This window comes from Arachis hypogaea, chromosome 20 (assembly GCF_003086295.3).
Source record: "Arachis hypogaea cultivar Tifrunner chromosome 20, arahy.Tifrunner.gnm2.J5K5, whole genome shotgun sequence".
In the NCBI taxonomy this organism is placed as follows: Eukaryota; Viridiplantae; Streptophyta; class Magnoliopsida; order Fabales; family Fabaceae; genus Arachis; species Arachis hypogaea.
Genome location: NC_092055.1, coordinates 22,621,169 through 22,634,651, shown reverse-complemented (window position 1 = coordinate 22,634,651; position 13,483 = coordinate 22,621,169). Strand labels below are relative to the sequence as shown.

The window sequence follows — 13,483 nt, the reverse complement described above, 5'->3', positions numbered from 1 at the left end:
TTTTTAAGTTAAGGACAAATTAGTAAACATCAAAATCAATAAGAATAAAATTCTATCAAAGTTATGTATTATTTCAAATTATAGATTTGAATTAAAAATAAAATTGAATTTTTTTTAATAGAATTAAAATTCTTTTCTCTTAAAATAAACTTTTTAAATACACTCTTAGATATATAGTATAAAAAATTCTATAATTTAAAATTCTAAAATTTAATTCTTATTAATCTTCAAATAAAAAATTTTAGTATAAAACTAATAAAAAAAAGAAATAAAGCTTATCAAAAAAAAATCATGTAAATTCAAAAATGACAAACTTCTAACAACTTAAGAAAACGTCGAAAGAAATAGTTTCATGACATTCATAAAAATATTCTTTAACAAAACACTTGTAAGAAAAAGAAAAGCAGCAATATTATATTGTTATTAGTATTTTGGTCTTGTTGATGGGAATCTTGTGCAAGTGTGAGGATGCTCGAAGTCAATTAATGTCAACAATTCCTTAGAAATAAAGCAAATATTAAAGCAAGGGAAAAGGACTATTATATGCCATTTATAATATAATTAATCATAAAAATTAAGTCATTCCCAAATGGAGAATAATATTCACGTTGGCGTTAGTTTTTCAACATCAATCCCAGGCAGTGGAGTTTTTCAACGCATCATATATAGCATTTTTGCATCATATACTTGGTCCAAAAACATAGGTCCGATAATTAAAGTGGTGGGGTGGTGTTGTGCTTATTAAATGGAAAATCGGGGGAAGATTACATAGTTGAAATTCTTTCCTTATTTTGGCCAGACATAACAGATTCCTAAATAATAGAAACCACTGAAAAAGAAACCACTTAATTTCAAGCCAATTGGAGTAATAGACTAATAGGTTATCCACTCGTTTGTGTCCACCAATGGATGAAATGGAATTGAAAAAACATATTGCGTTTCATGATTATTTTCAATAGTAACTAAATTAGGAAACTTTTTTGGATGAACATTGAAGAGTAAATTTAGACGAAAAGCAACGATTATAACTAAATTTTTAGGAGAGTGTGTATTGAATATTATATCTTTATTTTCTTAATTTTTTATTATAAAAAAACCTTTACTCTTTACCTAAATTCTCTCTTTATTATAGTATTATCTATTAAATTAATGTATTTCTGATTTGATAACAATTAGCTAGGTATTTAAGACTGTGTTTGTTTACAGAGATAGGATACTGAGATAGGGACACTGAGACACAAAATCGTGTTTAGCAGAGAAGACATGGACAGAGATAATATGTTCAGAGACACTAAATTAGTATATTTTGTGTCCATCCTGATAGGAAGGACACGAAAACACTAACAAGAGACACAATTTATTTTTTATTTTTTCTTTTATTATTCTTGTTAATTTTTCATAATTATATTTTTTATTATTATATTTTTCATCTCAAATTTTTTTAATGAAAAAAAATGAGAATAAATTAGATTTTCATAATTTGTTCTAGTTTATCACCAAACAGAATACAAAAACACAAAATTTTGTGTGTCCTGTCCTGTTCTCAGTGTCTTATCCTATCCTATTCTCAGAAACAAGCGCAGCCTAAAGTATCATTATGTTTTATCTTTAGTTTATTTGTTATGGTGGAAGGATCATGAACATTATTTGAAATATAATTCTTTCAATCAAAAAGAGAAAAATATATAATTATAATTAGTGGATTAGCACTACTGGATTAATGATTAAAATATTTTAATCAAATAGTAAGTTTAACTAGAGTTTAATTCTTATGCACTTTTCATATAAATTTTTTATACTATCACTTAATAATTAGATGGTACAAGATAAATAAAAGTGATTATTTTTAAAAATAATGAGTGTACAACTTAATTAATTTTCTTATGTACTTATGTATAATTAAATATTAATATAAAAAAAATTTCACCCGTAATACATAAATGTTACACTACGAGTATTTAGTTTTCAATTAAACAATAATTATATGTTATTTATGTGATTTCCCTTATCATAAAGCCTAAAAATTAATTAAATACATAACTAGATATTGAAATAACTCAAATAAATTTTTTCAATGAACTATCTATTTTTTTAAAAAAAATAAAATTTCAAATTAATTTATTTATTATAATTGATTTTAAGTTAAGTATTTATAAAATTTATATAAATATTTCAAAACCAACTTTTAGTCCAAAAAAAAAAAAAAGAAGCTAAGAATTAGCTAACAAGTGAGTAATTGTTCAGTACATATATAAAATTGAATTTTTTTAATACATTTAATATATTGAGAGTGTATTTAAAGTATAAAGAAAGGTTAAATTTTCAATAAAATCTTTATTAGTATATTTCTTTTTTAACATTTTTAGAGACACTTGTTCACTAAAAAACCACTGATACATGTGCACCAATAAATGTGGGACACTAAAAATAGTCAAGAGAAATATAATTATAGGAGCAAACTAAATTATTTGTTGAATGTTATTGATTCTTATAGTATTACATTAACGATTTAGCTATCATATATTTTAAGGGTATATTTTAGAAGTATGATAATAGAAATTTTTAAATTTTTAATAAAATATCTTTTTATAATATTTTTAAAATATACTTTTATGACACATATTAACAATAAATTTACTTTACTAATATATCAAACAATGAATAATAATAGAAACATGAAAAGTACACATCAATAGTCAAAGCATGTAGAAGTGAGAATAATGATTAAGGTAGAGTATTATTCTGGTTTTTAATATTTTACTAATAAATTTTATTTTAGTTTTTACATGAATAATTAATATATTTAAAAATTAATATAATATTCGATTTTAATAGATAAATATAATTGACTTATTAATAATCTAATATAAAAAGATTTTTTGTTAAATTTTTAAATTAAATTTAATAATAAAATAATATTTAATCCATTTATTTTTTAAAATTAAAATATGATAATATTTAAAATATTAAAAATCAAATTAAAATTTTACTTAAACATAACAAAAAAAATAATAATAATTTACCCTAACTATTATTATTTGATTACCGCAACAAGAAGACCAATCTCCACAGATGCAAAGAGTACACCAAAGAAGGCACTAAGACAAGCAAGAAAGTCAAACTTATCAAGCTTCCATATTCTGAGAGCTTCATTGATATCTATGAGGCCTGGCAGTGCTGAAAGGATGACCGAAGCAAGAATGGCAGTTGGTGTGTAATACAAAAGCTTTGTCATGAACTGCAACGATATCAACACTGTCATTCCCATCACTATGTTTGACACCAATGTTTCACATCCAGCTGCATAATTCACCGCCGTTCGGGAGAATGAACCTGCAATTAATTAATTAATTAACCATTTTAATTCATTCACTTCTTAATTAACTCAATTGGTTCATGCAAGTAGTGCGTGGTATTTAAGGCTGATAATGAAATCCTATCCTAATTCTATCCGCAACTTAAAATTTTTATTAAAATTCTATTCTATTCTATTTGTGAGTTGAGAATTTTCCAATTCTAACTCTATCTGCACCTTAAAATTCTAAATTCTAATATTTTATCATACTCTATTCTACCAGTAGAAATATTAAATTTTTTTAAAGTAAATATAAAATTTAATTATTTCAAATTTTATACATATTAATAACATAAAAAATAAAAAATTAATGCTCTAAATTACTATTAAACATCTAATATATCTATTATTCACATTATTTAATATTTTTATTTTCTGCCTATACTTTTCTTAACAATAAAAAAGCCAATGTTTAAGTGAGTAGAAAAAGAAAAGTTTAAGTGAACGTTAACTAAAAATAACCAAATAGGTTATTATATATTTATGAAAAGTATAAATGTGCTCTAGTGAAAATATGGAGTGCAGCACTCCAATATTTAAAAAATAACACACTATTAGAAATAACCAATAAATTAGTAACTTCTGGACTTTATTTTTTTTATAATCTTACAAATCAAGTGATTATTAGTTCGAAGTAGACTTATCTTTTTAAATAATTTAAATTATTGATATAAAATATAATAAATAAAGAATTAAGACTTATTTAATTATTAAAAAATACAAAATTCTTTTAAGAATGAGTCATATATTTATATATGTTGTTTTAAATTATTTTTTTAATAAAATTTATGCTAGTATTTAAACTTTGCATAATATAATAATCAAAATATTATTTCACAATAGATCATCAAACTTCAGTGATATAAAAAAATTAGCCACTACATGCTATTATATTTTTTATAAACATTTGGCAGTATTTTTTAATTTGATAATTTTTTTTTACTTTGCCAAAATAAAAGTGTTACAAATAGTAAAAAAGAACAAACTTAATTTTAACAATATCTTTTAAGTGTTCTAAAAATTTCATAGCCACTCTAACCATCATAGAATGGACCAATATATTATATAAAAGACCAATATAATTACAAAGGTTATGAAAATCAAATTGGTCAATGAATCAGTAGAGTGATTAGTTTAATAATTTAAAGATTCAATCGAAATTTAATCGAAATTTAACGTGTTTAATTTAAATATAAAATAAAATTATTAAAATTTTAATATATAATTTTAAATATTTAAATTAATTATTTTTAAATTGAGAAAAATTAAGATTTTATAATTTTACATAATAAATTATCTTAATTTATCCTTAAAAGTTTACAAACAACTTCTAAAACATCAATATTTATAGCTAACAAAAATTAAAATGTATGTAAATGACAAAATTATAATGTTCTACCACTATCAGTTATTCTAGTTTCATAAAAGTTATAAAAACAAAAAATTAACAACAGAATTAGAAAAATTAACAAAGAGAATCAACAACTTAGAATAAAAAAAATCAACATAAACAACTCAAAATAAAAAAATTCTAGTATAAACAACTCACAATTAAAAAAATAACATAAACAACTCATAATAAAAAAATTTAGCACAATGCAGTAAATCATTGCACCATAACACCATCAACAATTCAAAATCAGAAAAATTAAAAAATTAGCAACCAAAATCAATAACTCGGAATAAAAAAAATCAGCAACTAACAACTCAAAAATTAAAATAAATAAAATTAATAAAATAATCAAAATAAATTGAGGCAGCAGTGTTTTCTGCAGCAAGGGAGGAAGAAAGATGATGGTATGGCGAATACTTCACAGCCGAGCAGAGAGAGATGTTACAGAGAGAGAGATGTTAGAGAGAGAGAGAGATGTTAGAGAGAGAGACAGAGATGACGATGATGTAATCTTCTGCAGTGATGATGCAACATCTCTAAACAAACCTTCGTGCGACGCTGAGGAGAAGAGAATCGAGGAAAAACGAACTGACCTTCTACGGGCAACAACGGCACCGTAGTCTGTTTTCACTGGCGATGAAGTACCCTCTATTAGAGGAGAAGAATTTGGCAATAGAATGGTGACTAAGTTTCACAAAGGATTTCGAATGTTAAGGTTGGATTCTAGGTTCACAGTGAAAGAGAAAGGGAGAGAGGAGGGATGGTAGCTAGATCTGATTTTTTTTTTAATATATATAAGAAAAGAGAATCTGATTATTTTTTATATATATACTTGAACTGATAATTTTAAAAAAATATGGTCGATTCTGATAATTTATCAATTAATTGTCAGTTAGTCGATTCTTAAATCGGTTTTTTGCAAGACAGTTTTTATGTTAGTACGATGATAACATTTTTTTTCGCTTTGCAAAATAAAAGTGTTAATAAATAGTAAAAAAGTGCAAACTTAATTTTAACTATATCTTTTAAGTGTTCTCAAAATTTCATAGCCACCACTCTAACTTATCATAGAATAGACCAATATAATTACTCATATAGTACATGAATATTACTCTATATTCAAATGTAAATTAAATATTTGAAATATTTAAAATTTAAAAGTTTTTATATACATAATTTTCGTTGAATAATTTATTTCTACTATATAATATGTAATATATTATACAATTTATTTAGGTATAAAAAAATCGAGAGGATGAAGCATAATATACATAAAAAAATTTAAAATCAGTAAAATATTAGAATATTGGAAAAAATATTAAAAAATTATTAGAATTTATTGTTTTTAGACATCACTTTTAGAATATCAACTCAATTTCTTTAGTTTAGTAATCTAACAACATTTTTTAATCTATACTTTTAACTATTATTTTTTTTAATTCCAACTTCATTTATCCATATATGACTCATATTCAACTTCATCTCATCCAATTATTCAAACTTAAAAAAAAAAAAAAAAACCCTAGCAGAGAAAGAGTACGTATTCCGTACTCAAGGAGAATGAGAGAAGGAGAGAGCGGGGGCGAACGGTTGAGGGTGAAACACAGTGAGGAAGATGGCCATGCCATCGGAAGAGATAAGGGAGAGAGCGTGGGTGGGTGTGTATCCGGTGTTAAGGAGGGTTCTTCTCGAGAGGGGTTAGAAAAGCCATCCAAGGTCTCTTTTAGAGATAAAGTCATTGGTGCAGAAAAGTCTAAGGCCTTTGCATTAGTAGGGTCTTTATCTGGGGATGGTATCGCGACGGTGACAGGTAAGCAGGGTGATTCTCGTCCACCAAGTGTCAATTTTACCAAGGAGGCAAAGAGTTGTCTAGCTGAACCTTATAAGGAAGCCATCGTGATCAAGGTGCTGGATAAGCATTATGGCTACACGGCTCTCATGCATAAGCTTCGGATAGTATGGCGCATCAAAGGAGGGTTTGATTTGTTGGATGTGGGGTTTGGGTATTTTTTGGTTAAATTTGATATTGCTGCGGATCGTGAGAAAGTCATTCTTGGTGGCCCGTGGTTGATAGACGGTCACTATGTTGCAGTAAAGCCATGGGATGTGGATTTTAGGCCATGCGAAAAATCCTTTGGATCAACGCTGGTATGGATTCGAGTCTCGGGACTTCCAATTTGGTGCTACCAGGAACAAGCAATGCTGCGAATTGCTTCTGCAATAGGGATTCCGGTGAAAGTAGATTTGGCTACTAAGCTTGCAGAAAGAGGAAAATATGCTCGAGCTTGTGTTCAAATTAATCTTGAGTTGCCTGTAATCAAACATATTATAGTGGAGGGTGTGACTTATGAAGTGGAGTACGAGAGTTTACCGTTGATTTGTGCTACTTGTGCACGATATGGGCATGATAAATCGTTGTGCATGGAGAAGGAGTCCTTGGAAGGAAACGGGAATTTCTTTGGTGATGAAAAAAATAATGAAGCCCCGACACTAGTGCCACACAACAATCATGAGATTCAACAAGAGGCTGAATCAGAAGCTCGTGTTTTGGGTGAGAATCCTCGTAATTTGGGTGAGAAATTAGGAGTTGTTAAAGGGAAGGATGTGGTTACGAAATCATTGGCTCCTCACATACCTGATGGTCATGTTAATGAGGCATGCATGGATGATGGAGAGGGCTGGCAACAAGTGCTCCGTAAGGGAAAATTCACAATGGGCCAGTCATCATGTTTGAAGGACCAAGATGGAAAGCAGCACAAGTTTGGTTCGAGAAGGGTTCCAAGACCCAATTTGCATGGTGATGGAGGTAAATCAATTGGCATTAGGATGGGGAAACAAGAAAAATATGAAATTGCGCCATCTCCATCACGCAGAACTCCTGCACGTCGTGGAATTTCTCTACGGAAGCGTCCTCGGCCTTCCTCCTTGCAGAACTCGCCAGTTGATAAAAATGGTGGCACAATGGAGGAAACCTTAGTAGATGGAAGCATGACAGGTGCAGTGTCAGGAGGTCCAAAGGTGGCAATTATTGAGGATCAGAGTGTGCCAGTACCGCAGGACAAACCACCTATTGAGGTTGGTGATTCTGTTTAGAGTTTTATGTTCTTATTTATTCTGTCCCTATTATTTATGGATAGTTTAAATATGATTGTTTGGAATATTAGGGGTGCTTCTAATAAGTTAGCCCGTGTGCATTGCAAGGAACTTGTTAGGAAATTTAGACCTGTTTTCTTTATTGTGGTTGAAACTCACTCCCCTTTTCAGCATTTAAAATTATTCTGGAAAAGATTGGGGTATCACTCTGTTGGTATAGTAGAAGCAGAGGGGCATAAGGGAGGTATTTGGTTTCTATCCTCTATGAAGGGTGTTTGTTGTAAGTTCATTGATGCTTTTGATCAGGGTGTTACTGTTGAGGTTCACTTTGATAATTTAATTTGGAGGTGTAGTGGTATTTATGGCAGTCCTCAATTTAATAAAAGGGTTCTCCTTTGGGATTATCTTGTTGCACAATCCATGGTTTTTCAAGGACCTTGGATTGTTCTTGGTGATTTTAATGAAGTCAAATTTTCTCATGAATCTAAGGGCTGTCAGTTTTCTCATCAAAGAGCAGACATGTTTGCTACTTCATTAGGGGATAGTGGTTTGTTTGATCTGAAGACTATTGGGAGGCAGTTTTCTTGGTACAGGAGGGTGAAAAATTATGTTGACGTGGCAAAAAAGCTTGATTGAGTCTGTATAAATAATAGTTGGTTATCTATCTTTCCAAAGGCTTATGCAGAAGTTTTAAATAGGCTTCAGTCTGATCATTGCCCTATTCTGGTGCATTGTAAAGGTCGTCCTCAGCCTAAAGGGAATCGACCTTTCCGATTTGTTGCTGCTTGGGCTACTCATCCTGGGTATAGGGATATTGTGAACCAGTCATGGTGGTCTGGTAATAGAGGAATTCATGGCAAGCTTTCGGAAGTACAGAAGAATTCACTAGAGTTTAACTCGAAGGTATTTGGTAACATTTTTGTTAAGAAATGTGAATTAGAGCAGCAGATTAATTATTTACAAAAGCGTTTGGAAGTGGTGGATAGTATTTATTTGCGTCAGAAAGAGCAACAGTTGCTTGATGATTATAATAATACTCTAGTGCAAGAAGAGCTCCTATGGTTCCAAAAGTCCAGAGAGTAGTGGGTAAGGTTCGGGGATAGGAATACAAGATTCTTTCATATTCAAACTCTTGCGCGAAGGAAGCATAATAAGATTCATGGCCTTTTTCTCAAGGATGGAGTGTGGGAAACTGATCCAGAGGTTCTGAGTCAAGAAGCAGAGTCTTTCTATAAAAACTTATTCTGTCATTTGGATGATGTTGATTTGGGTTGCCTTGGTGATGTGCCTCTTCCTTCTCTAAATGAGGAAGCTTGCAATAACCTTACGGCACCAGTTACTATGGAGGAAGTCAAAGCAGCGGTTTTTCACATGAACTCTTTTAAAGCTCCGGGTCCTGATGGGTTTCAAGCTTTCTTCTTCAAAGAATATTGGGAGATCATTGGTCTTGATGTTTGGAAGATGGTTAAGCAGGCATTCTCCGGTGTTCCTCTTGATCCAAGAATGTTGGAGACTTTACTAGTTCTCATTCCAAAGGTTGAATCACCGGTATCTATGAAAGATTTCAGGCCGATTAGTCTCTGCAATGTAGTTTACAAGATCATCATGAAGGTCCTTGTTAATAGGCTTCGTCCTCATCTTGCGGAGATTGTTGGCCCGCTTCAAGGAGGATTTATTCCGGGACGAGGAACTCCTGACAACATCATTATTGCCCAAGAAGTCCTCCACTTTATGAAGAAGACTAAATCAAAGAAAGGCACACTGGCATTTAAGATTGATCTGGAGAAAGCTTATGACAGAGTTGACTGGAGGTTTTTAGCTCATACCCTTAAAAGCTTTGGTTTTCCTATTCCTACACTTAATTTGATTATGAATTGTGTCACTGCTTCTTCCTTATCTATTCTTTGGAATGGGAGTCGTCTGAATGGCTTTACTCCTAGCCGAGGTCTTAGACAAGGAGACCCTATGTCACCCTATCTTTTTGTGTTGTGTATGGAGCGATTGGCATGCTTTATTAGTCATCAGGTTGATTTGGGATTGTGGAAACCGATTGCTATTTCTAGAGGAGGACCAAGAATATCCCACTTAATGTTTGCGGATGACTTGCTTATATTCTGTAAAGCTACAAAGAGACAAGTGCAAAATGTGATGTTGGTTTTAGAGACTTTTTGCAAAGCATCTGGGATGAAGATTAATGTGGAGAAGTCTAAAGCGCTTTGCTCTAAGAATGTCTCTGCAACAAGGAAAGAGGTTTTCACTGGGGTATCCTCTATCAGATTTGTCCAGGACTTGGGCAAGTATCTTGGAGTTACCCTTAGCCATTCTAGGGTGACTCGTTCAGTTTTCAATGGTGTCCTGGATAAGATTCGGAGTAGGCTAGCAAGCTGGAAAGGAAGTTTACTCAATCGGGCTGGTAGACTTTGCTTGGTTAATTCTGTTGTCGCTGCTATTCCCACGTACCAGATGCAGATCTCTATTTTTTCCAAAGGAATCATTAGTAAATTGGAGTTTATGATGAGGAATTTTCTTTGGGAAGGACAAGTTGATGGAAGAGGATTGAATCTTGTTAGTTGGAAGGTACTGGTTACTCCAAAAAAATATGGAGGTTTAGGGATTAGAGATCCTTATTGTGTAAATATTGCTCTTCTTGGGAAGCTAGTTTGGACTTTCTTCCAGCAGCCAAACAAGCTATGGGTCCAATTGTTAGATGCCAAATACCGATCATCTCTATATGACTGTTTTAGTTATCCTAAGAACAAGGACTCTCCCATTTGGAGGTGTCTTTCCAAGGCTTGGGAAGTGTTGAAGGATGGGTTTGCTTGGTGTATTGGAGATTTGAACCAGAATTTTTGGTTTTCTAGCTGGAGGAAAGAAGGACGGTTATCTAATGAGATCGATTATGTTCACATTTCTGATTCGAATCTATGGATACAGGATATTTGGTCGGTTGGTAGGTGGCATTTAGATACTCTTTATTCTCCTTTATCTCAAAATCTGAAAGATAATATTCTTTCTTACAATCCAGATGAACAAGCAGGTCCGAAAGTGGGTTGGTATTGGAGTGGGTCTGCTGCCAAAGTCTATAACTCTCGCAATGGTTACTTGTGGTTGTGTAAGCAGCTGTTTGGTTGGGAGGAGCGGGAGAATTGGCTTTGGCTTTGGCGCCAGCTTGTTCCGGAAAAGCATAAGTTTTTGGCTTGGTTGTGTCTTAAGGAGGCTCTTCCTACTGCAAGTTTTCGCTTTAGAAGAGGGATGTCGTCATCGGATAAGTGTTCGAGATGTCTTTCTAGCCAGGAATCGGTTTTACATTGTATTCGGGATTGTCCCAAAGCTCAGCTTGTCTGGCATAGGTTGGATATTTCTTGTCATCCTTTGAATTTGAAGAACTGGTTCTTGTATCATAGCAGAGAGCATCCGTTCAAGTTCTTTTCGGGACTTTGGTGGATATGGCGAGCAAGGAATAATGACATCTTTAATCCCGATGAAACTTGGCCTCCGGAAAAAGTGATTTGTCTGGCATTAACTTCAGAAAAGGAGCTTAGGAATATCTTTGAATTACAACGTATGTCCCTTCCCTCTACTCTAAATGGTTTTTGGAATCCCCCATCCATTGGTACTTTTAAGATTAATTATGATGCTAGTTATTTTGGTTCGGGTGATAGTGTTGGTTTTGCTTGTGTTATTAGAGATTGTAATGGGAGCTGGCAAAGGGAGTGTTTGGGAATGATTGAGAGTAATAGTATTCTTCAAGGAGAATTGTTTGCTATTTGGAGAGGATATCTCTTAGCTTGGGATGTGGGTCAACGAGATGTTATTTGTGAGACGGATTGTGTGGAAGTATTTAATCTTGTTACTCAAGATGGTTTTGGGTTTATTGATCCACTGGTGCTCAAAATAAGAGATATCATGCATTGGAATTGGCGGGTTGACTTTCGTTTGATTATGAGAGATGCAAACACGGTGGCAGATACTATGGCAAAGATGGCGATGAAGTTACAACTTTCGCATATGGAGCTTCTTTTACCTTGGGAGGAGTTTAAGAGTAGTCTTAAACGGGATTGTCCCTCTATTTAGGCAGTTCCTTGTTTTGTTTGTTTTGTTTTTCTTTGTTTAATTTATTTCAGTCACCAAAAAAACAATTCTATTATTGACATTTGAGCTTGAGTTTGTTGATAAATCGAAAATATTTTTTGTATATTTATTTTATCAATTATGTGTACTGTCTGAACCATATTAACCTGCTAAATATTATAATTGGATTCCTATATAAAATATTATTCACCCTATTTAAAATATAATTTTGTATGCTTTGATAAAAATTTCTTTGTAATTCAACACACGTTATAGTGCATAAAATACTAAACGAAAATAAATATAATCAGAGATAAAACCTATACATTCATGTGTATTTGATATAATCTAACCATTATATGGCACTTGTAATTAATAAATTTGTACTAGCTTCCATTGTTTTTTTCTTTAGCTTAAATAACGACTCAGTGAGATCACAATATTTGAGAAGCAATATGTTTAGTCCTATTTATAAACAAGTGTTTGTTTTAAAATTATAAAAAACAATTTTTGCAACTTGCAAATTTTCAAAAGAAATAAAAAAAAATTCACAATCTACGAAATGGACAAAGCAAAAAAGCACTTGTTTTTCGCTATGTGCAAAAATCATACAGAAAAAATGGGTTGCTTTTCACAACCTATGAAAGCAATTTCATATCAAATAATGGTGCTTTTCACAATTTGCAAAAAGAGTGGTGGCCCATATACGTATTTTACTCTTGACCTATTTTAAAGGAAATCACTAATTTTAAGTTAATATAACAGTTTTTGAGTATCAAAATAATTGTCATATTATATTTTTTGATTATTTATGAAAAATGACAGGAAACTAATTTTAAGTAATTAATATTAGCCAATTTCTTTTTATTGTAAATTTTTTTTAACATTTATTTTGTGAGAATTTAGGATTTAAAATTTAAAATTTATAGTTTATGATTCAAAATTTAGGATTTAAAATGAAAAGATATTGGTTAATATTGAGTAACATTCAAAATTGACTTTACCATCGTAATATTAGCCAAGGCTTTTCTAAAATTTAATAATTTTTTCTTAGATTTGCTATATGAAAAAAATTTTGCAAGTCAACACTATTACCATCATAACTTCCCCTTTCCTCTTTTTCTCTTATCCTTTCTCTTTTTTACTGTTGCTTTATTTCCATTTTCTTCTCCATTATCCTTTCTTCTTGTCTGACCCTCTTTACTTCTTTTTCCACCTAAATCTATACGTTTAGTGATCCCAATCCTGGTTACTCTCAGTCCTATTTCAAATTGGAGACTATCGAGAATGCAAACAATTACAATGGTGCCAAAAGTATTTTTATCTCCGATGGTCTGGTGCTTCCACTATCAATTGAGATGGAGTCGTCGACCACCAAGGAGATTTCAGGGAGGAATCAAGTGAGATAATATAAGATGAAAAGACACCACATCCAACTCAAAACCTTAAGGTAGTAAGTTAATGAGTCTCTCATCTTATAAACTTCTCACTCTTCCTTACCCACCTTTGCCGGGACGACTTTCGATACTTCACCTTGAATAACCCTTAAAACCATCAGACCAATTAACCAT

At 31.5% G+C, this 13,483-nt stretch overlaps 1 protein-coding gene across 2 annotated transcripts in view; it reads right to left on the bottom strand.

The window, feature by feature from the left end:
* Positions 1 to 13,483, bottom strand: part of LOC112785368 (sulfate transporter 2.1) — a 32,378-nt gene that overhangs the window by 3,401 nt on the left and 15,494 nt on the right. For both annotated transcript variants that reach the window (XM_025828838.3, XM_072230251.1), the window contains one exon: positions 3,047 to 3,333. In XM_025828838.3, coding sequence (XP_025684623.1) covers positions 3,047 to 3,333 — 287 coding nt within the window. The remainder of the gene's footprint in view (positions 1 to 3,046; positions 3,334 to 13,483) is intronic.